Genomic DNA, 25,078 nt, shown 5'->3' on the forward strand with positions numbered 1-25,078 from the left:
CTGCACCTATGCAATTTATCCATGCTGTAAGTGACAGTTGTGCTGGATATTTCTTCACAATGATGGCCTACGAGACAAGCAAGTAACTATGAACTTTTGATATTTATGGTCTTTTCCTATTTGTTTTTACTATTTCCTAAATCTCTACGTACAAATTTGCTTCCATTCTGTGAAAAACAGTATTATTGTTTGGCACTGTTTCTAAAATTCGAATGGACATTATCAAGTAATACCGAAAGAATCGGAAATTGATTCCATGCGGTCACAATATCAAGCTTCAATACGTCAATACTCAATAAGAACTAATAGATGGATAAAGATCATACGACTCATATCACGGTTTACTTTATATATCCTTTTAAAATGAGTTGTTTGATTTTCATCCAACGATTATAAGTTTCTTAATGAATGCTTGGTATTCTAACAGCATGCAATCTGGTCCGAATTCTTTATCATGGTAACACTGAAAAACAAAGAAAATAAAAAAGTATATCTGTACTTGATCATTATAGATAAATATACCTGCAGTATGAACCATAAAGACCATAATATGCAGCTTACAACAGTCAAAATTGATCCTTTTATCCAGTTACTATGAGCCATTTTGCCTCCAATATGGAATGAGGAACTCTTTAAGCTTTGTATCGTATGTCCTTTATACAAAATCATTATCAAAGCACCAATTAAAGATAATACAGTTCCAAAGATTTTAGCCAGCCCACGAGGGTTCTTAACATCAACAACCTCTAGCCTATTCAAAAGAATCATGAACATAAATATTGTTTTGTAGTAGGACAATGATAATTAGAGAAAAATAGGACCAGTTTTGAAAAAAACCTATAACTTCAAGAATTTAAAGGATATGTATTATTAGTATAAACTAGTTTTACACTAACATCCAATGAAAATCATATTTTGCCACATCACCCTAGTTCTATAACTGCATTTTAAATTAACGTTGGATGTGAATGCAAACTAATTTACACTAACAATTCTTAGTACAAATACTCACCCGAATCCAACTGCAAATAAAAATGTAAGAGATGAGATTGTGTTGACAAAGTTGCAAAAGTACCGTCAACCGGTTCACAGCTACCAATTTGCGGTTTGTGGGGGTAGTGGCAAATTCTGTAACTATGATCATAGGTTTAGCATGAGTATTGTGCAACCAAAAACTAGAATGGAGGAAGAGTAATGATATGTATTATAATATTTGTCTACTTTGTGAAAATATTTTTTATATTTAATTTTTAAAATTTTGGTTAATTTTACTTGTTAATAAGGAGATAAGAGAGACTTTTAAAGTGAATAATTATCCTGCATTTTCAAAAAATATTGAAAATGCTAAAAGAATTGTTTTCTGTTATTTCAAGAAATGCATCATCACTTCATGTAAAAGAAAAGAAATGCAAGTTAGCATTTCATCTTCTCTCGATTAGAGTAGTTTATTTCAACACTCTCAAAACTTCTTATTAATAAGTTAAAATGATCACATATTTTAAGAAATAAAAAAGAAAAAAATGTTTTTCACCCTTTATTTTCCAAAGCTTTTGGAGGCATGAAAGAATAAATGGATAAAGAATTTATCTTTCAAGAACATAAGCAAAAGGGAGCAATACTCTCCCCCCAACAGCATGCCTATAAGTAACAAAGACACGAGGGTTCATCCCATTATTAAATGAAGCCTCTACTAGGAAATAGAGAAGCACAAGACCCACCTGAACAAGAACCATGAAAAGGTGAGGCTTGAACTTCTCATACTTCATCCCAAATGTGTGTTCATTGTTAGACATAGCTTTAGAATTTTTAGTTAAACTTAAGGTCTCCTTGATTGTTTTTGTAGGTTGTATGCAAAATTTATTGACTTATATACACATACAGTATAATTTTTTACCCCACATTATTCTTGTATTAGAACAACATCTTCGGTTCAAAAGGAATCGTATACGAAAATTGCAAATAAAGAACATGTGAGATTTGATCACAAAGTTCAGTCAATGGTACATACTTCTTTGACCGTCGAACAAGTGCAATATCTTTCTATTATGATTATAGTTTGGGACTATATATTACAACCTGTGTTTAAATACTGCAATCCAACTTACAAGATTGTTCCTAAACCATATCAAATTTGCAATATTATCCCTTGCTCCGATCGAGCGAGCTGCCCACTTATCAATAACCAACATCCCTCATGTTTGTCTCAAATTCCTAATGGAGCCAAACTTTGAGATCAAATTATCTATCAAATATTTGATAGTAATGCGTGGATAACAATATTATCATCAAAGAATAATATTTAGGGACTAACATTTGGGGGGTGTAAGTTAATTCTGTTTTAATTTCAAAAATATGCATGGGCGTATATAATAAATATGGTTGTTGAATGATGTGTCTCCTCCTATACATGCAAATTTGAAGAATCTCTATTTCATGAAAGAACTTAGCTTTTTCAATTTTTTACCTTTGATTTTTTTTCCTCGGCAGGCACCGAAATATATACCTTGTTTCTTCTACTGTTTAAACATTTCTGAGTTTTTTTTTGTTTGTTTTAACCTTTTGATTTTCAGATGATTGGAGCTTTAGTAATTTAGAGTCCGGTCAAAAGGTAAGTAAAGTCTGGTCAACAATTGTTCAGTTAAATTTAGATTATCCTGATCGATTCATTCTTAACTGGTTTATGTAAAAGATTTCTCTCCTTTAAACAAAAATTCATGTGAATAACATAACATGTACTTGAAATGAAAAGGTCCAAATATTTACTTACTTGAAATTCATACGTGTGTTATAAATTATAATTGTAAGTCATATAGCTCAATAAATAAAGGAACAAAAATCATATTAGAACTTTCTAAATCATTACTCGACTTGCAGTTTCATATTATGCAACAAGTCTGAATTTTTCAATGTTACATCATAGAGTAGAACATATATGCATAAATAAATTTTTAGTCGTGTAGAATTTGTTTCTAGCAAAACTTGGCAGGGATGTGATATGAAATTGAGTTTGCAACTTTTGGATCTAATATATAAAAGATTGGGACTTAGACTCCAAATCTTTCAGTAGTGTGTTTAGTTGATAATAAATCATTTTTAATTAGGACCGGTACAAGAGTAAGACTACTAAAACATTCGAGCTAGTGTCCATAAACTAAATTGGTTACTCAGAATGTAATGGGACACTTTATTCTCAATCTCTTTTTCGTTGGATATGAAATTTGAATCTTCATAGAACATACACAATTAGCAATTTTAAAAATATACTCCTAACATATGTCATTCAACCAGACCAAGGATAGTGTATTGCATAATCAAGTGATGTTGAAAAGCGATTTTGGTTAATCATGTCAGCAATCTTTCTTGATTCCATTAATGTATGTGTTGATCATTTATTAAATTGTCTTGCTTGGAATTCAAGAAACTTAACTTTCTCCACCCAATATGCATATATGTGTGGCTTTTGTTTCATTGTGATTCTCATAGAGGTTAAAAACTAGACTCACAAACCCTTATGGATTGAGGAAGAAAGCGTTGCAAGAACCGTTGAAAGGAATGAGGTACATATGAAATATTTGTAGAATTACTACAGGAGTGAGATTTATAATAAATCAAAAACAATGGTTGTGTAGATGAAGAGTGAACCTTTAATATATTTTACCCATTTTTGTTGCAATGTTTGATTTTGTATTTGTTTTATATAGTAGATAGTGTTTAGAGTTTCTCTTTTGAGTTTCACCTGTATGTTTGAGAAATTCTTATTCTATGTAAACAAAGTTAGACTCAAAAGCTTGTAAGTGATTTAGAACCATTTTTTCATTCGAAATCATTTATCTACATTGTTTAAATAATTCTTTCATTGTTTAAATTTTCATCCAATATTAAATAGACTTATATGATAAAATAATAGATTTTCATTAAACGATGACATAAAATTATTTATTACTATCAGTGCATAGTCATTAAATTTTTGTTGTATCAAAGGTATCAAACCATCAAAATCTAATTTTAATCTTAGTTAAAAACAATTTGAATGGCTTAGAGCATGTTCTTAAAATCAATTTTCTATTTTCAAAAGTGAAGAAAGAACAAAATTTCTTCTTATCTAATTTTTTTAAAAAATCAAACATACCCTTAGTTTTTTTCTTCTGTTTGTTGGATTATTTTAGTGTGACTAAAATAATCAGTTTTATTTTGTAATATTCATATTAATTTGATGTCAAGATATTGAAATATATTGTTAACGTTAGTCTCAATTATGTGATAGTATTGGATTAATTGAGATTTATTAATATTTGGTGGAACATTTATGATAGTGGGTGAATGAGAAATTTTTTATTGGAACTTTCAATAATGAGTAAGTTAGTCCACCAATTTATCTTCTTTGCACACCCTCATAACTTAAAGGAGATCAATGAAAGAATTATTGTCATCGACACTTTTAGATAATCCAAATCATCTAATTTATACAATAAAAATCATTAATTTATTCATATTACAATTGAGATTACAAATTATATCTATTTGAGTTTGTCAATTTCTTTCATATTTTTCTTTACTTTTAACATTCGTGGGAGTTTGTTGGAAGTCTTGTTTTGCCTACATTGACTTTTCTTTGTACTATTTGGGTTCTAGTTAGGTATGGCCATGAGACTCTGCAAGTTTTAATTGAAAAACTTAAGTAATAGATTTAGTTAAATTTTTATGAATGTCAATATAAATAGTAGTACACCATCTCTATATCACAACTAATTATGTGTGTTTGAATTTAGAAGTAGTTATTAAAAATATTTTTAATGATTTGGTTGGTGTAATTAAATAATAATATAAAAATGAAACATGCTTAAAATTTAATGGTATAGCCTCACGCGGTTCATAATAGTATTTATATGAGTAAATCAATTTACTAATAATCACAATAGTATATATATAGAAGTCGATTCATTGATTTTTTGTAGTCATATCGTTGAGATATTGGTGATCGTTTGATCTCAATATGATGACTCAATTAAATATAAATTTAATTTTTATTGTATAACTCACAAAATACTATATTTAAATTTTAATTGTTTGATTTTGATGAAAACGCCAAAGAATAATTTTACCATCTTGTTGTTATTTATATCTTGGAATTGAATGTTCAAATTTGCCGAAATTTAAGTGTGAGGTGTAGTTTAATATTGTTATAAATGAGTTCAAGTATTACCAATTGATCCTTCAATTTTTTAAAAATTAGTTTTGGCCCAAATTTTCTAAATTTTCACATTGAATAAGTTTATTTTACCCTTAAACTTTTAAAATTTATGCAAATTTTCTAACTTTAAATGAAAATTTACTTTATTCAAACAACATTCTAAATTTTTAAAATTTTAAATTATTTAATCCAAATACATTCTAATTTTTCTGTTGGAGATGTAATGCTCTGCTGTACTTGACTCACCAACAAAACTCTTCCTCTCTCAATAGATTAAAACATCAAAGTTTGTAAAAAAAGAAAATAATACATTAAAAAATGTCAAATAATAATAAAATATTAAAAACGATCCACATAAAATTATTTTATAGTAACAATTAAATTTATAAAAAATATATATAATTTCTTTTTTTTATTTATTATATTATTAATATATAATTAATTATCGATGTAAAATAATTTTACCTCGATGCATTATATGTAATCTTTAATAATATAATATATTAACAAAGAAGAAATTAGTATGTATCTCCGCCCCAAACAACTTTTTTTTTTAATTCTTTGATACAAAAGCGATCGGTGAGAGCTTATTGAATGACAATAGCCACCAATTAAACCTACCTTATTTTTCCAACGCCATATATTTAAATCAAACACTTTATCTTGCCTAAATTACGTGTGCTTAGAAAATTAGGATCTAGACCAAAATAAATATATTAGGATCATGTAGAGTTTTCATAATGGGTAGGAGTTACCTTTTTAGCACAAAGTTGATCTGTTTTTAAACACATGATGCTTGACTTTCCTTGCAAACAGTATCATTTAAGATTATATGCTGTTGGATATGTACTTGAAATCAATAGTAAGTCCATTAATTATTCTACCTCCAATTTAACTTTGTCGAGAGTGACAACTAGATTTTGGACCACATTAACATAGTTGTCGTTATCATCATAAATTAACCATTTTATTATTAATTATCGAAGAATGGACTACAACATTTGCATATATGTGAAGTTTTTATTTAGAAATTCAACTTTTTTTAAGGTTTAATTAATTAAAATTAGATAAATGAATTTACATTGGCAAATTTAAAGATTGAATTATATATTGAAGAAAAAAAATGTGTTTTAATTAATTAAGGATAGTGATCATCTTTGGATTCCATGTTTTGTCAATTTGGTCATCAATGAGCATTCCAAGTTAAAATTCAAAACATTCAATAGAAAAAAGTAAAAATTCAAAATAATTAAGCAGCTATTAAATTAATTAGGTATGACAAATCTCCACGCAAGTTAAAAGTATTGAAAATCTTCCTACACATTATTATTAGTATAAAAATATTGGTGTTGCTTAACTTGTAAATTCATTGGGGTATATAGTGGGCAATGAGGTTACTTATTCGTCATATTTATTAAAATTGAATATCCATTTTTTCATTTTCATATATAGGTGTAATTCCATTTTAAAGCCCATCAATATTGACTAGGGAGAAATATCAAATCAAACTACTACTCATGACTTTGGAGGATTTTGAGTCATCCTTAAATTACGTGTTAGTTAAAAGCTTAGGTACAAGATCTCCTAAGAAGATTTTGGCTCCCAACCATGTCAAGAGAAAAGGGAAATCAATAAAATTAAAGGGGATAGTAGACATGATATGGAGTCACACAATTATTAATTTCAAATTGATAAATGTTAAATAGTGTTTTGGATTTACTCAAATGATATTCCGTTATAATAAATGTTTAAAGTTAAATAAATATTTTTTTGGTTAAATAAGTCAGTTGAGAATTCAACGAATATTTTTTTTTTCAAGAGTTGACGAATTATAAGGAGTTTGGATCGTATAAACTCATCCTTTATATATATCTACGTAACAAAATTATAAGAAATCATTGCGCCTCATCCTCTATATATATATCTTAAAAGTACGCTTCATTTTTCATATTTTTTTGATGATAAAGAAAAATATATTTGGTCAAAAGAAAGGATAAATTGAGAAATGTAATTTTTTTATCAGATAAAAAAGTTAACAATTATTTTTAATATATGTGTAGTTAAATCTATTTTTACTTATAATTAAGTTTGGAAGGATATTATAAGAAGGTAAGGACTCAAGACCATTTTATGACTGCACGGTATACTAATATGATCAAAGTTCTAAGTTATTGTCAAATTTATCTCTAAATTACTAATTATTTGCAATATGTTTTATACGAAAATTTAAATATGCAATTTTTTTTGGTAACATTAATGTTCATTCTACAATGATTTTATATTGGATTTATTTTTATTTACAAACTCTTTTTTATGATTAAACTCAATAGAAAGTGAAAACATTGAAAACTCAATTTTTTGTAGGTAACAACAGGGAGAAAAACAAAAAGAGAAATAAATCATTGTTGTTTGTCTCTTTGCATTCATGATAAGGTAATTCCTTTAACTTATCAAATTCATGCATACAGTCTGGTTGAATTAGATTAATTTATTGCAAAGTAGTAGTAATAATAATAGAGGAATATTTTGGTACCATGAGAAAATATATAATGGATACCAGTATTCATAAGAAAAAATAAATATATATTTAAAAAATTAATTAATATGAGTTTTTTTGTTGTAATTTTAAATAGTTAAAAAATTAATTAATATGAGTTTTTTTGTTGTAATTTTAAATAGTTGATTATTGGATACTATAATCAACTAAATTTTAAAATAAGAGAGAGTTCGCCATAATAATAACTACTATTTTGATTTAAGTTTTTATTCATTCGGGATTGAAATTAAAATAAGGGATCCATTTATTTTTCTTGTTTGAATTAATTTGCTCTATATTTTACGGACCAATATGATTATTTTGTTTGTGGGGTTTGACCAAAACAAAGAGTTTCAAGCAATAAAGAGACCCAACATCTTCTTGCAGTCAAATTTGGGATGATAGATAACTAACTAGCTATGCCATTATTAAGATAGGTGGTGATCAATTATTATGGAGGAAAAAATATTTAAGCAACAAAACAAGGTTGCGTGATTGTACCTTACTTTAATATTGTTCTAGCCAGGGCATCCAGTATAATACTCCAAATCAATTGTAAGAAAAAATAAATTAAATTACATGTATTAAGAAATATAATTGATTAAATTAGATTATTAAAAATATAAAAAATGTCTTTAAATCTTAACTAAATTAGTGAAATACAGTACAATTGATTGAAGGTAAAGTTACTAAGTAAATCGTCTAAGTTTTAGAAAATAACTTTTGTTTATCATAAAACTCTATATTATACTATTTTTAAAATTAAAGTTTATAAAATTAATATTATCTTAATAAATATTAAATTAATAGACGTTGATATCAATCCAAAAATAACTTTTAAATGAAATCGATTGCATTAATTTAATAATTATTTGGTATTCTAAAAAAATTGAACAAAATCTTAATAACATCACTAAAATATTGTTATGATCGAATTTTGTTAGTCCGAATTTACGCAATATCAAACAATAGCACTTCTCTCTTTACCAAAACAAAAAAAAAAAAAAAAACAAATCGGTTCTCTTTTAACCTTAATTTGTCCTTTATAAGTTGTTAAATTGATGGCTAAATTCAGATATACTACTAGTGCTGCGTACCCTTGAGTTAAAAATAAAAACGAAGTAATTAATAGATAAATAAAATGATTAGAAATGATGAGTGGCAATAATCAGGGTGGAATATTATAGTCGTAAAAGTCTAAAACAAATAATGGGATTCCAAAAATGATGTTGAGTTGGTGCGGGGCAAACAAACGTACATATTTTAAGGTGGTGGTAGGACAACAAACATCTTAACAACAAAACCTATTCATTCAAATCACTAACACTAACGTGCTTTACTTAACTCATTTCAGACCAACACAAGGATCAAATTGGGACATACGCTATGGGCTTGGTGCAAATAAACCCTTCATACAATTATTAATTGCTTTTTCGTATAAACAAAAATAGTACGTAAAAGATCGATGTATTTAATATAAAATTTTAATTAAATATATTTATTTTTTGAATATTTTTTTTTTATGTTTCATTTCATGTAAAGTAAAAAAATGTTAATATCTATTAAGATTGATTTTGAAAATGTTTATGATCGCCTCAACTGGAATTTTGTTGAGAAATGCCTAGAAGAGTGTAAGTTTCCTCCTAATCTTGTAAACATTATTCATTATTGCATCACTTGACAATCTTATAAAGTTATGTGAAATAGCAACAAGATTGAAAATTTATTGTATCCTACGAACATATTCGTCAGAGAGACCATTTGTCTTTTTATTTATTTGTCATTTACATGGAGCAATTATGAGAGTTGGACACCATTTATATTGGCTAGCGGCAACCACAAGAGGGATAAATCAAATTGAACAACGATGGATGGTGGCTAAAAGGGGCATATGCAGAAGATTAGTTCTTTTGACTCTTTCCATGTGGAAATGTGAGCCATGTACATAGAGATGGATTCTACAAGACATCAAAAATTCACCCATCTTATTATAAAGAGTGATTCCAAGGTTCTAGTTAAGATGGTAATAGAGAGATGTAATATTAAAAGGGATCGTCTCGATTTTGATCTCAATTTTGATTTATCGTAAATGTGATCTTATGATTAATATGAACTAACATGTCTACATTAATAATACTTGACATCAAAACAACAAAAACATTGATTGACTAGCTAATTTTAATATTTATCATAATTCTTTTGAAGTTCAAGTTTTAGAGACTCGTCACAGTGAACTTATGGTCTTATGGTCTTCTGTTTAATGACTTATCTAAGATTTTCTTAGTTGAAAATCATAACGAGAGACCAAAATTATCATATTTTAAAATATGATAATCAGTTTCGTGAATTAGTAAACATAAATGAACTTAAATTGCAATTAACCTAAATAAAAGTGTGATTAAGAATAAATATATGTCAATATAAATTAATTATTTTCATCCTTAGTCGTAGCTCAACCGACAAATATTGATATTGTTAGTTCACAATTGTATGTGAGTTTCTGATAGTAATTATATCATCTTATCTATAGACCAAAAAATATTTTCCACAAAAGCATATAAATATCTGAATAAAAGTATATATATATATTAGTATAAAAATATACAATAGTTGTTGTGATACAATATTTTACGTGAAAGAACAATATTGTCGTGGAAAATTAGTACGTTGATATCATTTTGTTATAGCAAATTGCCACTGTCTTATTATAGTCGGGATCTCATGTATTTCTTTTTAAGTTAAAAAGTTATTTAAAAAGAAAAATAAAATCTAATATTAATATAAGAAAATAAATAATTATCAAATAACTGCATTTTATTTATAAAAAAAAATATAACTACAAAAAACAATAAAATAAACTACTATAAAATATAAATTTATCCTCATTTAATTTTTGGTAAAATCATTATTTGAGAATAAACTTAAGAAAAAAAAAAAAAGAAATAAATAACTAAACAAAAATAGAACTGCATTTTTTTTGACAAAATTTTTTTAACTACCTTAAAGATAATTAAATAACTATTTTCTAAAAAAAAAAGTATACTTTCAATATTAGAAAAGAAAGAACTATAAAAAATATAAAGTTTTTTATACTTTCAATATTATAAAAAAGTATACTTTCAATATTATACTTCAATATTAGAAAAGAAAGAACTATAAAAAAGTATACTTTCAAATATTAGTTTTTTCTTTTAGTTTTTTGTCACATCATTATTTGAGAGTAAATAAGTAAATTTTAAAAAATAAATAAATAACTACAAAAAAAAATATAACTGCATTTTATTTTGATAAAAAAAATATTACTACCTTAGTAAAAAGGAAATAATTATTTTATCAAAAAAATAACTACAAAAAAATTAATAAAAGAAAAAACTATAAAAAAATATAAATTTATCCTCATTTAATTATTATCACATCATTATTTGAAATTGTAAACAAGTAAACTTAAGAAAAAAAGAAATAAATAATTATTAAAAAAATAGAACTATATCTTTTTTGACAAAAAAATATAACTGCCTTAAAGAGAAATAAATAACTAGTTTATCAAAAAATAACTACCAAAAAAATAAATATTGTCCTCCTCATTTTTAACCATATATTATTAAATTTTAGAGGATAAAAATGATAATTTATTTCATTCAATTTTTTGCACAATCTTTTATACTATTTTCTAATCATTATAATCATTATTATTATATATGCAAATCAAAACCACTCAACCATATATTATTTTTTCAACTATATTGATATTCCAACTATCAATATAATAAACGAAAAAAACTAGCAAAAACCCAATATTAAAAAAGTCAAAATTTCCCTCTTCAATTTCAACAATTGAAAAAAAAAAATATGGAACAAATATTTGTCTATAAAAAATAAAAAAAAATACGTGACAAATATTTGACAGTAACACGTAAAAAATACGTAATGAATATTTGTTATTAATAAATATAAAAAAGTTTGGATAAATCTATGTCATTGATAAATATTATTAAAAAAAATGAAATAAATATTTAACAATGATAAATATATAATACCACGGGATGAATATTTATCATTTATACATAAAAAATATTAAAATAAATATTTATTATTGATAAATATTAAAAAATATATATATACGATAAATTTTTGTCATTAATAAACATAATAAAACATAGAATAAATATCTATCACTATAAATAAAATGATAGTTTTTTTCTTAATGTCTAAATGATGCACACATAAAATACTAACGATGCACCATCCATCACGAGTTTTTTGCTGGTTGCTTATAAAGTGATTCCAGTTACTAAAATTGCTTATAATCAAAATATTACAATTTGAAACTTAAAATAAATATACATACCGGTATATTTAACACAAATTTCTTACACAATTATTTAAATATTGATACTTTACAAAAAAAATCACAATCAAATATTTTTTTATTTGGATGAAATAATAAATATATATGAAATTCACATGCAAACGTGATATTTTGTATTTGAATTTGAAATATAATGTCTAGCTTAATAATATCAACATTTGTTTGTTGAAATAAAATTTAAAAACATCACGAGCAAATATTTATTTACACTTCTATATTGTAAGATATAAACTAGTAAAAAGATCGGAAGTGATGAAAAATGAGAAATCAGAGGAGTGTCACAACTTTAGGACAATAAGATGATTGTTAAAGAGTGAGTAAACTTCACAAGGGTTTCAAAAATGGAATGAAAAGTTTATAGGCCGGGAAAGATAAGGATGCATCTCCACTATATGGTATGATGTTGTTGGCCACATTAGTTGACACTACTCATAGCTCAATTGGATTGTTCCATTTCCTCATTATTTCATCTCCTTTGTTCTCATGAAGTGTCATTACTCGTTTAAGTTTATAAATACATGTAAAACTCAAATTAACCTCTAATAACCCTTCATAGTGTGAAGGAAGATTCTCTATGATTATGATTATGAGACATTCATAATAATTAATCCATTGTAAACAATTTTTCAGAAAATAAATGTTATATTAGAATTAGGTAAAAATATTTATAAAAATTGATTTTATCTAAAAAAAGTCGAATACAAAGTAATTTATATTTAAATACATTAATATAAAATTAAGTAAAATTGATTTTACATTGCAAATTAATTTTATTTTGAACTACAATTTGTAAAAAAAAATAATTAGAATTGATTTTTATTTTGGATTTGTAACTTTAACTTACTTTCACATAAAAAATATACAAATAAAATTCACTTTAACTTACTTTCACATAAAAAATATACAAATAAAATTCACTTTAATCTTATTGATTAATCTCAACTTATTGATCAAACACTCCAAATGTGTGTGAGATGTGACTACACATAAACATGATTCCACCTGTTACATTCCAAAATTTCAATATAAAACTCTCCTCTTGCATTTCAACCGCTGACAAAAACACACACACACACTCTCTCTCTCTCTCTAGTGCCGAAAGCAAGAGAAAGCAGAAAAAGTCACAACAGTGAGCTTTTCTTTTCATTTTTTGTTGACAAATGTAACTCTAACATTATATAAATTTTATGCTTTCAGACTTTTAACTTCCAATAAAGCCTTAAACTTTGCGGTTTTTTTCCATCTTCGCAACGACCCTTTTACTCAGTTAACAACTTTTTTTGCTACAGTTCACTGAGACGCTAAATTTCATCTCTTTTTTTAACAATTCTCATCTGGGTCAATCCATGTCTTCAGATATAAGCTAAAGTTCCCTTTTTGAAACCCATGGAGACTTGCAATTTTAATGCTTGTGTAAATTTGGTTAGTTCTGTTTTTGTTTCAACTGTGAATCCTTCTAGAAGTTTCTGAAGCATTGGTAGAGTTGAAAGGTTGGGAGGAATTTGTGATGATGGGTAGGGATCGGTTGTTATTGGCGACGGTTGGACCGCCATTAAAACGGCGAGCAGGGTTGAGGAGGAAACAAGCTGGAAGAGGGTCTTATAGAGGAAGCTAAAGCAAAGGTGGTGGTGTTTGTGGGAATTGAAAGGGTTTTTTGTTGCTGTTTTTGTTGTTGGGTTGGTTGGTTTCTTTTTTTGGGGTGGTGGTGGTGGTGGGAGAGAGTGATTAATTTAATAAATAAATAACCCTTTCTTCAAAGTGCCAAAGTTTTGGTTTTTGTTGAAGAAGGTGAAGATGGGTGGTACTAACTTGAACCAAATGCTGAGAAGCTTGTGTTTGGATACTGATTGGAAGTATGCTATCTTTTGGAAGCTACAACACCATGCTAGGATGTACGGTTTGTGTTTTCAATTTTTCAATTTTATTTATGTGATGTATGTATCTTTTTTAGTGTAGAAGTTATCTGTCCCTTTCCTCAGTTAATTTTTTTGTATCAAGTTTGGTGATTTCCATTATTCTATGTTTATAGTGGTTTCTTGGTGATTAGTTTAGAGCACATGTATTCTTTTACTACTGCGAAAGAATAGTACACTTTGTGCTTATTGCATGATACTTATTGAAGTAATTCATTTTAGATATTGAATTAAGATGGACATGACTTGTGTATCTTGAATTCAATTACTTTGTTCTACAATCATTTTTTTTTGTCTTAACCCTCCGACTCCCAAGAGAAAAGGATCCAAGTAATCTGGACTTCTTTTGGAAGGTAAGTAAAACCTGACCAATGATTGTTTCAACTAGGGTTCGAATTGCGTGATGGGTTATAATTTTTCTGTCTAGTCACTGTGCAGTATTTTACTGCCATTGATGTTTGTGTCTGAAATTTGCTGAGGCTTGCTTTTGTTAATTTGTTAGGTTTCAATTTCATGTCTTTCCTTAAAATGTTTTTTTGGTGTGACAATTCTTGCAGGATCTTGACATGGGAGGATGCTTACTGTGACAGTCCTGCTAATTGCGATTCTTCCCAAAGTATGTGTTGCCAGGAGACCTTGGAGCAGATCTATGGTGCGGATTTTGCACATGACCCTCTTGAATTATCTTTGACGAAGATGTCATATCACGTATATTCGATAGGGGAAGGGTATGAAATTATGAATAAACTAATAAATTTATAGGTGTGATTTAAGATTAAATTTAGCTTTGGTATAGCTCTTAGCCTAATGTCCTGTTTCTACAGTATTGTTGGACAGGTAGCTGTTACTGGAAAGCACCAGTGGATCTCTGCAGATAATCAAGTTACAACAAGTTCTGGTTCATCGTCATCTTTTAAGGTGAGGATTCTTCTTCATTAGTGATGCCACTTGCGTTTGCTCTCTGCTTAGTAAGATTTCAAGGCCTCTAATTGGTACCAAACTCTGAAGCACAAATATTGACACGGACACTGGACACGACACTGACACATCGGCGCTGGTAATAAGTTTGAGAAAATGAATTAATTGAATGTAATCAATGTGTTGGTATTCGACACTGACATGTGTTGGATACTGAGACATGTATTCTATCAGAAGTGTTGGTGCTACAGAGACTATCAGATATGTATGAAGTATTATTTATAATTTACATACCTAAGCTTTCAACTATTCTCATTCCATTCCCCCTCTTTATTTTACTTTTCAGTTCGATGATGGATGGCAATCTCAGTTTTCCGCCGGAATTAGGGTAAGTTAATTGAGTAACAGAGGCAGACTTAGATTTTTCTTTGCTTAGATAAATGGATTGTTGATTAATGAAGAGGACAAAGTTTGATATGGACTTCCATGTGAAAAAATAGTTCTGGAATCTAGTGAATTCATATGTTAGAAAGTTAGTGGTTCTCATGTAGAAGATGGTTTCTTTGCAATAAGATTTTTCATTAATAGAACTTTGCTTTACATCGCAGACAATTGCTGTTGTAGCGGTTGTCCCACTTGGAGTTGTTCAACTCGGCTCTTTAAATAAAGTAAGATGACTATAATCTTCTCTTTGTTCCTTTTTTATTTTATTGATTTCATGCTTCTCGTGAATGTGGCTGCCAATGTGGTTCAAGCAAGCATATAATGTCGGTTGAAAATATTTTTCTTTACATATATTCTGCATTTTGAAGCATCCATTACACATATTCAATTTTTTTTTAAATTAGTCACCAAAACTAGAAGAATATTCTTCATAAAATAAAAAGGCATTTTTTACGTGCCGAGTATGCAAATAAAGTTTCTTGCATGATAACCCTGATTTTGGCCTAACATGCTGATATGCAAATGTTTAGCTATTATGTAGGCATTGTGCTCAATTTTCTGTTTTAAATTTAGTTGGAGAAGTTTGATGGAATGTAGAATAGTTTGGATGCACCACAAATCTTTTTTTGCAGAAGTCTGTCGATTTGCAAAATTTTAACGATTCACTGCTTTTCCGTCATCCGTGAGTGCAGGTTAGTGAAGACATGGGGGTTGTAACTCATATCAAAAGCCTCTTTTTGTCGACTCACGATCACACATTAGGTTACCTTCCTAGTCAAATCCAAATTGGGAAGAATTCTTCATCTCCGGTAACCTGCTGCCTCTACTTCTTTGCTCTGTATATGGCCTTCACTCTTCATGAATGTTGTTGTATGAGTTGGGTAGGGGTTGTGTAACCATTGGCACGTACTCCCTCTATTCGCATATACATGTCTATTAAGGTTGTTTTGCACAAATCGAAGAAATACCTTTGATTAATCAGCAAAATTCAAATATACTCTTACCTTTCATTTGTCTGCTCACGTATTAATTATCTCTCTTCATTACTTTCAGTGTAAAATAATTAATAAGGTAAGAGTATAGTTGACAAAAAAGTAGTTAATGTAACCTTGTAATTTGAAAACGACAAATAAATAGGCACACATTTTGCCTAAAAAACTGACAATTAAAAAGGAACAGAAGGAGTACACATGTTCACACACCAGAATAGCCCAAGTGGTGGCTATGCATTAAGCATAAATATTTTTAACCCATACACATTTAGCATTATTACAAGGTTTATAATTATTTTTTGTTTTTCAGCTGGATGTATCCATGAAAACATTGTCTTCGGAAATTACGCCTGCTGACTTACACAACACACAAAAAACCATGACGAGTAAAACAATCGATGTGTTAATGCCCTTCCAATGTCCTGCGAAGAAGTATTCACCTCCCGCTGTTTATCAGAAAGTGGCTGTTGATAACGCCAAGCATGAGGTGCTTGAAATTAACGGCGATCAAAGTTCCATTTTGCTTCAGTCGATGTCAAATATGATGACTGCAGAGAATCAGAAATTATTTGGCATGAAACCTTCAAATGGAAGGAAGTGTGAAGGAAACAATAATGGCTGCAAAAAAACTAGTTTTAAATCCGACAAAAATGGCTCATCATTTTTACACAATTCAGTTATGGAAAATAATAGTGCCAATGGTTTAATAAGTCTGTCAGAAAACGTCGGAGCTGATTCTTCACACTTCCCTTCAGGCTTTCTTGATGCAAACATCCAAAAAAATACCGAGATGTCAAAGTTTCAAACTGAGTCTTGTTACAAGGATACTTCGTACACGTTGAAGTTCCCTGCTGGCTATGAGCTACATGAAGCACTTGGACCAGGTTTTCTGCAAGGGAGTAAATACTTTGATTGGGCAGTACCAGAAAATCAAGATGGTAAAGCGGATGAGATGTCGGATGAAATTAGCTGCAGCCAATTGACTTCTGAATCTTGTCCGGAGCATCTTCTGGAAGCTGTGGTGACCAAGGTTTGCCGTAGTAATAACAATGCTGATAACGAGTTATCGATTTCTACATCATTGCACGATGCAACAGCTTTTGGAAGAAATCCTGAAGTTTCTATTCATGCGAAACACACTATTAATTCAGAAGGATATTCAATTGATCAATCATCTCATGTTAAAAAGGACATGCATCGTAGTTTGAGTTCATCAGGTATATGCGGTATGATATCCGCAAGAAGTTTTTCTTCTACATGTCCTAGTTCATGTAGTAACCAGTTTGAGAGGTCTTCTGAACCGGCTAAAAACAGCAAAAAGAGGGCTAGACCTGGGGAAAGTTGTAGGCCTAGACCAAGGGACAGACAACTGATTCAAGACCGTATTAAGGAGTTACGAGAACTGGTTCCGAATGGAGCAAAGGTATCCTGCTATAATATTATTTTTCTAATCTACTCGGTAGGATTTGATTTTGTAATTGTTGTAGACTTGTAATTCCTATTCGCGTGGCTGACGATTTTATTTTAACTTTGACAGTGCAGTATTGATTCATTATTGGAGTGCACAATAAAGCACATGCTCTTTCTCCAAAACATAACTAAGCATGCTGACAAGCTAAATAAATTCGGAGAAACAAAGACAAAAGTAAGGCATTACAATGTGGACACTATATTATAGTATATACTATATAATCTCCATTTCTTAATACTGCTTGCAATTTTGCAGTTGCATCACATGGAAAAAGATATTCATGGATCCACTGGTTATCAACAGGGTTCAAGTTGGGCTATGGAGGTAGGAGGCCATCTGAAAGTTCGTTCGATACTAGTAGAAAATCTTAGTAAGAATGGCCAGATGCTTGTTGAGGTATGTAGGAGTTCAAAATTGCTATCTTTATATATATAAAGAATACACTTATCACAAGATAAAAACCTGCAATGGAAGTCAGATAGTACCTGATACTTAACATTGGCTACCGAGTACTTATCGCCTATGCTAATTATGGCTCATGCTGCAGATGCTTTGTGAGGAATGCACCCATTTTCTTGAGATAGCAGAAGCCATAAGAAGCTTGGGTTTAACGATTTTGAACGGTGCAACTGAAGCTCATGGTGACAAGACATGCATTTGTTTTGTGGTTGAGGTAGGATCCGCAATTAGATTCATGTCTTCAGTTAATCCAGCTTATCATAATAACTTAGAATTAATGGCAATATGTTCTACAAGTAATTAAAAAGTCTTAAAAGTATTATGCATTATGATAATTCATGGCTGAAAACTTATGATGATATTTTCCTATACTTGGACACAATGTGATTTGTGGCTTTTTATATTTAGTATCAAGCGATCGATATTAATCGATGAATTGTCTGTCACAGGGCCAAAACAACAGGAATTTACATAGACTGGATATCTTGTGGCCACTTGTTCAATTATTGCAGTCCAAGAGCACAATGCAATCGTGATAATTGTTTGGTTTTTTAAAGTTCTATGCTACTTCATTGACGCAGTAACTCGATCTTGGAAATGAAGCTCAAAATGTTATGTTTCTTTCCATCCTCCTTGCTTTCGCCAAGCAAAGAAAGCTTGAAAAAAAAGAAGGAAATCATCCTAAACATTTTGATACCAAATTCATGGAGGCTTTAAGTGTGTCAATTATCCATTGTTTTGTTTTTCTTGTGTTCATGTTTTGGATTTTGTATGTCTTTATAATATGTTATTATATGTGTAAGTCCTTGAAATTAAAAATAACAAAATGCATCAAACACATAGCGGTGTCACTTATTGTGTTCCAACCCTATTGTTTGGTGTTTTACTGCATAAGTCTTAGTGAGTTTAAAATTGTATAATAGTTGATTTAATATCTTTTTAGCTTCTGTAACATACTTGGTTTTTTGTTTCACTTGATATTTGTTTTATAGTAATTCTTTACTATAATTTTGTTGGTTTCATTTTTTGTCTCTTAAATATACACTTTTTGAGTTTTTATCAATATGTAAATTATAGAGTACTTAAGTATAAACTAAAGTTTTTGGGTTTAAAACAAAAAAAAAGTTGCTTAGTCTAAAAACAAACTAAAAGAGAAAATTAAACAAAAACTAATAAGAATAATTTCAAAAAAAGAAGTTCAAGATTTAAACAACAATTGAATACATAACATGAATAAAAAATACAATAAGTTAAAATATAGGACTGACATGACTGGGTTTTAATAAAGATCAAGATTCATTGTAGTTGCCAATCCATGCAGTTTGATACAAATTCCAGTTTAATAAGACACATTAAGGTTTTAGAGTTATGATGAGATAAAAGAAGTGGCCCTTATTATACATACTATTGGCATTCATGTGAATGTTAAAGCCTAAAATAAGGGAGGGCTTTAATTCCATCAAGCCCTTTGGATCTAAAATGTGCAAGATATTCAGTGATATTTGTTTCCCTATATTTTGGTGGGTTTTCATTGGAAGTGAACTCCTCTATAGGTTTATATTTTCGACACGTGTTGGGATACACGTGGCAAGCAGCTGATACCCTTGGCCCAACTCGTCCAGCCAATACTCTGTGCTCAACACTTATGAACTTGTCATTGCTGATAAGCTACACATCAAAATCACATCATATACTCAATGAATTACTTAATTTATGCTCATTTTCAATCCAAAACAAAAATCAAAGATTTTCATTTGCAAAAGTAACATATGTACTTGATTAATACAGTTAAAAAACCAAAAATTGAATCAAATTAAACCAATTTAGTTTGTAAATTATTTGTCACAATTCTTGTTAGTAAAAATAAGTTTAATCTAAAAAATATCCTTGATATCGATTAGATGAACAATTTTCTAAAAGAAATAGTATTTGAATATTATGAAGTTAGTTAAAAATTAAGAATATTTTTTGCTTAATTAAATCCAAATTGATATGTTAGTACCTGCATGAAGTCACCTATGTTTGCCACTAATGCTCCATGTATTGGATTAACATTAACCCATTGATTTTGATGGAGAACTTGGAGGCCACCAATGGTATCTTGGAGGAGAATTGTTAGTGATGATGGGTCAGAATGTTTTGTGGTTCCAAATGTGAGTTCAGGTTGTGGACAAGAAGGGTAATAGTGACATACCACTGTTTCACTTTTCATGCATTCTATACTTTCAAGATAGTCCCTTTTTTGCCCCAATGCCTCCGACATTAATTCTGATAATATCTCCTTTAGTTTCATTATATGTTCCATGTATTTGCTCACTGCTTCCCTGCAGAATAAAAAAACAAACAATCATGTCTATAGTAGAATACAAACACATTTTATTTTATGCCGTAAATAATCTCGGTAGTTGATTTAATATTAAACGGTTTAGATTACACATTTAGTTTTACACAATAAAACGATATCTATCATCGATCTAAATGAAACAACGAATGAGAGTTGTAATTACGTCACACGCTTATGACTCAGAATTGATTATCTTTTTCATTAGTCTCCTATATCAAAAGGTATCTAACTAGTGTTTTGAAACAAAGAGTATGAAATGTTTCATACCTGCATACTAAAGGATAGGCTTGTGGATTGAGAGGACCATCTTGAAAATCAAACAGTATAGTATCCCTCCAATTAGCAGCTTTAGCAACAAGTAAATCTCCATTAGAAAAGTATCTAACTTTCACCTTAGGATCACGTGAATACCATTCCTTCTTCACCTCACTAGGTTGCTCATGAAATTCTCTTATAACATTCAACATTTCATCCATAACACAAACAGGAACACCATGATTCACCATTTGAAAAAAACCCCATTTTTCTGATGCTTCCTTAATCTCACTAATTATCTCTAACCTCCTACTACTACACATTTCATATCCAGTGAAATCAATCACAGGAACATGAAATAAACATGAAGTTGAATTTGTATCAAGAGATTCTTGTGGATGAATAAAGAATCTTGGAAACTTAACAATTCCAGAGTCTACTAGTCCTTTTACTCCACCTTTAGTTTCATCAAATTCCTTAACTTCTTTGGCTCTATCATAGCCATTTTTACCAAAGAGTAAAACTTGTTCCATGATTTTTAGACTATAGTCTCTTAATTGAGATAGTGATTGAAAATGGGTTGGCTTCAAAATTGAAACTTGGTGGCCATTTAATGGAGAATAGTACAAGATGCCATGACCTTGAATGTAGCAAAAAAACAAATGAAAAGAAAATGTTACATATGATGCTTAAATTAACATTATGAATTAAAAAAAAATGGAAAAAAAGTATCTCACGTAATCTTTTAATTCACACAGAAATATTGGATTTATGCTTTAATTTTTTTTGAAGTTAGTCTTTTACGTATGTAAAAGTTACAATGTATAACTATTTTAGTTCTAACTCTATATTAATAATTTTTAGTTTAAGACTTTTAAATTGATACTATGAATTTTTACGTTTAAACTAAAAAATCTTAAAATATATCTCATTCAAATTATTTATTGTTTAATTATTTTCTAAATTTTGATTGATGGATAAAGTTTTTATGATTACAGTAATTAAAACTTCTTAAAGAAATATAAAAGTTTATAGAAAAAATTGAGAGAATTTTGTTAGTTAGAAATTAAGATTTTTGATGTAAATATTTATAAATATAAAAGGTAAACTTAATATAAAATAAATAATTAACTAACTTGTTAAAAAAGATATATAATTAATTTATTATTTTCGTACTATTTAAAAGAAATTAGGATGCATTTTGAGAAAAAAATAATATTATATTATGAGATGCTCACTTTGGGTCTGCATCCAACCATGACATTACAATATAATAAACCTAAGCATTGATGTCTTTTAGCTTAGATTGTAAGAGTGATGTTTTTTTTAAAGATTTTGCTAGTTCTTGTTTTGTACTATACTAAGCTACAAAATGGGCAATGGCATTCACTTCCCACCAGCTGGAATGTTTATGTACTTTTGTGCTCAATACATTAAAGGGTTCGGTCCATTGGTTGATTCAAAGTGATATGATAATGTGGAACATTTTTCTTTTGTGTTAACTCTCTAATTTTCAAAAGAAAAAATATTTGATAATTTAATATTTAATTAAAAAGTACGAAAATTTTACTGAAGATTATATCATTTTTCGGTACCGTGGAAAAAACTTAAACTACTTATAATATAATATATAAATTTGGACTACGTGTCATCATAGACGACTGCCGTTAGTATCTCAGAATCATTCCATCAAAATTAAACGTTTAAATTTTAAAACTATTTTTATTTTTGTCTAATATAAAATTTCAAAATTTAAATTATTCTATTTTAATGAAACATTCTAGAACTTGTACGCGTGACTATACCGTCATATGATTGAACATAAATCAAATCCGTGATAGATGAAAAATATTTGTTAGAGAATAAATATAAATAAATAGTATTTTAAATACACTCAAACAAAAAATATATATTAAATATTATTTAATTATTTCAAAAATATACATCATTTTATTTTTCTATCTTTATTTATTTGTATTAATGTACACAAATACTATTTATTTATGTTTCTTGATATAATATAATTGGAGGTACTCAAATGTACTTATCTGTTCATCAATTGAAGCAATTATTTTCTTTCATGCCATACATTAAGGTGATATTCACACTGGATCGAAAGAATATTGATGATATCATAGAAATTAATCAGGACAACCGATCCAAATATAGGTCTATTAGTTCAAACTGTTTGAGTATTTTATCTTCTTATTTTTATAACTCTTCACAAGAGTTTTTAATGACGAAAGTTCGTGTAGTGACTTATACTCTAGTGGAGGAAACTATATATTGCTATTCTTCGACATTGTGATGAAGTTCTATGTATTACAAATTTGATTATTAATGAAATTGCTTGATTTTGCTTTTATCAAAATAAAAATCTTTTAAATAAGAAATTCATTTATGTACAAAAGTCATTTATTTTGTTGCAAATATGCAGAACTTTTTCATTCTTTTGCTAACACAAAAAAACTAATATACGTTAACACACAGATATAATATATGACAAAACTCTACAATAAAAAGAATTTGTAATACATTAATACCTAAACAATATATATATATATTAACTAACGGATTATTAAAATATTTATTGTTATAACTACTTTTTAGTAACTTCTCAAAAAATCACTTTTATAATTAATTATTTTTTTGTTTTAACAAAATTTATTTTTATTACGACAGACAAATACAATATAATTTGTCATTTTTTTTTTTAATTTCTAAATTAAATAATTCAAAAGTATTTATTTATTTATTTATAATCTATAGCCATTGGTTTCTATAGCTACGTACAAAATGATAATAAATTAGTATACTCTTCCATCCTATAGTAATAGTAATTGTTACCTGTCACTCTAACAGCGATTAATTCATTTGATCATTTTATAGTCTTAAGAAAAATGTATATTTAAAAAATAATTTTTTTATTAATTTACTTTTATCAAGTATTCACTAATACTATAATAAGCTCATTTGGAAAAAACACTATGTGCAAGTAGTATTTATGAGTTGCGTAAAATTGACTAAATTGAAAAAATCAATCTAGATCGATCCAAAAAATGATTTGGGTTAAGTAGTTGAGTAAACTTAGTTTTCAAAACAAGAAAATCGATCATTTAAATTTGATATTGAATAAAATCAGAATTGAGACGGATAAAATCGGTCGACTCAATTTCCTTAATTTTTTTTTGGGTAATTTCTACCTTTATTTAAACCTTAGATTTTAGAAGTCTTGCCATGATCGATCGACTATTTTTTGTTATTTTAAAATCTTATAATTTGATTATTTTCAAACATGCAAATATTATATGATGAAATTTATAAATAATATTTATTGTATGATGAAATTTATAACTTTGATGCTAAATCAACCGTCGAAATAAGTTATATTGGATAATTTTAAAAAAGATTTAAATACAAAAAGAATATTGGATAAACCATAATTCAAACCGAAAATAAGCAGTTTACAATTAAATATTATCAATGACTGTTTATTTTTCGGACTCAAAGTGAGATCCTCTACATGGATATTGATTTTGACCAAATGCAACCCAAACTGGCCAATGTACAGTTCTACTAGATGCTAAGTGGAGATTATTAACATCTTATCTCCCATCTAACTTTAAATTTTGGGAAAATTCGAATATACACTTAGCCAAAACACATTTTTCTCACAAGTTTTCGATCTTGTGGATTAGTTGCTATGCCTATGCAAGATTGAAAAATGTTGTGTATCTTTTATTTTTATTTTTTAAGAGAGATGATAAATTTCGCCATAATTAATTCATAAAATTATAAAGTCTTAAGTTCAAATCAAATAGAAATTCAACATAACAATATCTACATTTATCAGTTAAATTATGACTTAAGGACAACAAGTGTCATGTATTGTTAACAATAAACGATTTTTCTAATTATAAAAAAAGTGTTAGACCGCCGAAAAACAAGAGACAATTTTTCTTAAAATAAATAGATACATAGATAAGTAAAAATAAAAACAAAAAGAATAAAAATATGCATTAGATGACAAATATCAATATTGTTAAGTTAAATATTATCTTTGAAGTTAAAATTTAAATTCTCTTAGTTGTGTGCGAATTTCTTTACAATTTTATATACGTCCCAAAAAAAAATATGTCATTAGATCTCACACAAATAAAAGTTTGTCAGCTTATTGTTTCTATGT

General features: G+C 28.3%; 2 protein-coding genes and 1 long non-coding RNA gene across 3 annotated transcripts; 2 read left to right on the plus strand and 1 right to left on the minus strand.

Moving 5' to 3' along the window:
• On the plus strand, positions 1–3,673 carry LOC140919942 (uncharacterized). The gene is made up of 2 exons (XR_012162653.1): positions 1–82; positions 2,571–3,673. It is a non-coding gene; the product is annotated as an uncharacterized lncRNA (long non-coding RNA).
• A 9,474-nt stretch (positions 3,674–13,147) lies between these two features.
• LOC101504684 (transcription factor EMB1444) lies at positions 13,148–19,315 on the plus strand. The gene is made up of 11 exons (XM_004495054.4): positions 13,148–13,988; positions 14,567–14,737; positions 14,834–14,927; positions 15,274–15,315; positions 15,536–15,595; positions 16,064–16,180; positions 16,674–17,786; positions 17,901–18,008; positions 18,090–18,230; positions 18,382–18,507; positions 18,743–19,315. Exons 1-11 carry the CDS (start codon positions 13,891–13,893, stop codon positions 18,827–18,829), a joined length of 2,157 nt encoding a protein of 718 aa, XP_004495111.1. The 5' UTR covers positions 13,148–13,890; the 3' UTR covers positions 18,830–19,315.
• Positions 19,316–19,451: 136 nt separating this feature from the next.
• On the minus strand, positions 19,452–21,554 carry LOC101505204 (1-aminocyclopropane-1-carboxylate oxidase homolog 1-like). Its single transcript, XM_004495056.4, has 3 exons — positions 20,905–21,554; positions 20,296–20,617; positions 19,452–19,961 (listed from the first exon to the last, which is right to left on the minus strand). Exons 1-3 carry the CDS (start codon positions 21,423–21,425, stop codon positions 19,719–19,721), a joined length of 1,086 nt encoding a protein of 361 aa, XP_004495113.1. The 5' UTR covers positions 21,426–21,554; the 3' UTR covers positions 19,452–19,718.
• Between the last annotated feature and the right edge of the window lie 3,524 nt (positions 21,555–25,078).

This window comes from Cicer arietinum, chromosome 4 (assembly GCF_000331145.2).
Source record: "Cicer arietinum cultivar CDC Frontier isolate Library 1 chromosome 4, Cicar.CDCFrontier_v2.0, whole genome shotgun sequence".
Taxonomy (NCBI): Eukaryota; Viridiplantae; Streptophyta; class Magnoliopsida; order Fabales; family Fabaceae; genus Cicer; species Cicer arietinum.

Bases quoted from the DNA above. Each gene is read 5' to 3' on its own strand.
- LOC101505204 (XM_004495056.4), bottom strand. From the start codon at position 21,425: ATGGAACAAGTTTTACTCTTTGGTAAAAATGGCTATGATAGAGCCAAA. The intron at 20,618-20,904 runs GTATGAAACATT...TTTATTCTGCAG, and splicing joins GCCTATCCTTTAGTATGCAG to GGAAGCAGTGAGCAAATACA. The intron at 19,962-20,295 runs GTACTAACATAT...TTTGATGTGTAG, and splicing joins ACATAGGTGACTTCATGCAG to CTTATCAGCAATGACAAGTT.
- LOC101504684 (XM_004495054.4), top strand. From the start codon at position 13,891: ATGGGTGGTACTAACTTGAACCAAATGCTGAGAAGCTTGTGTTTGGAT. The intron at 14,928-15,273 runs GTGAGGATTCTT...TTTACTTTTCAG, and splicing joins GTTCATCGTCATCTTTTAAG to TTCGATGATGGATGGCAATC. The intron at 15,316-15,535 runs GTAAGTTAATTG...TTTACATCGCAG, and splicing joins AGTTTTCCGCCGGAATTAGG to ACAATTGCTGTTGTAGCGGT.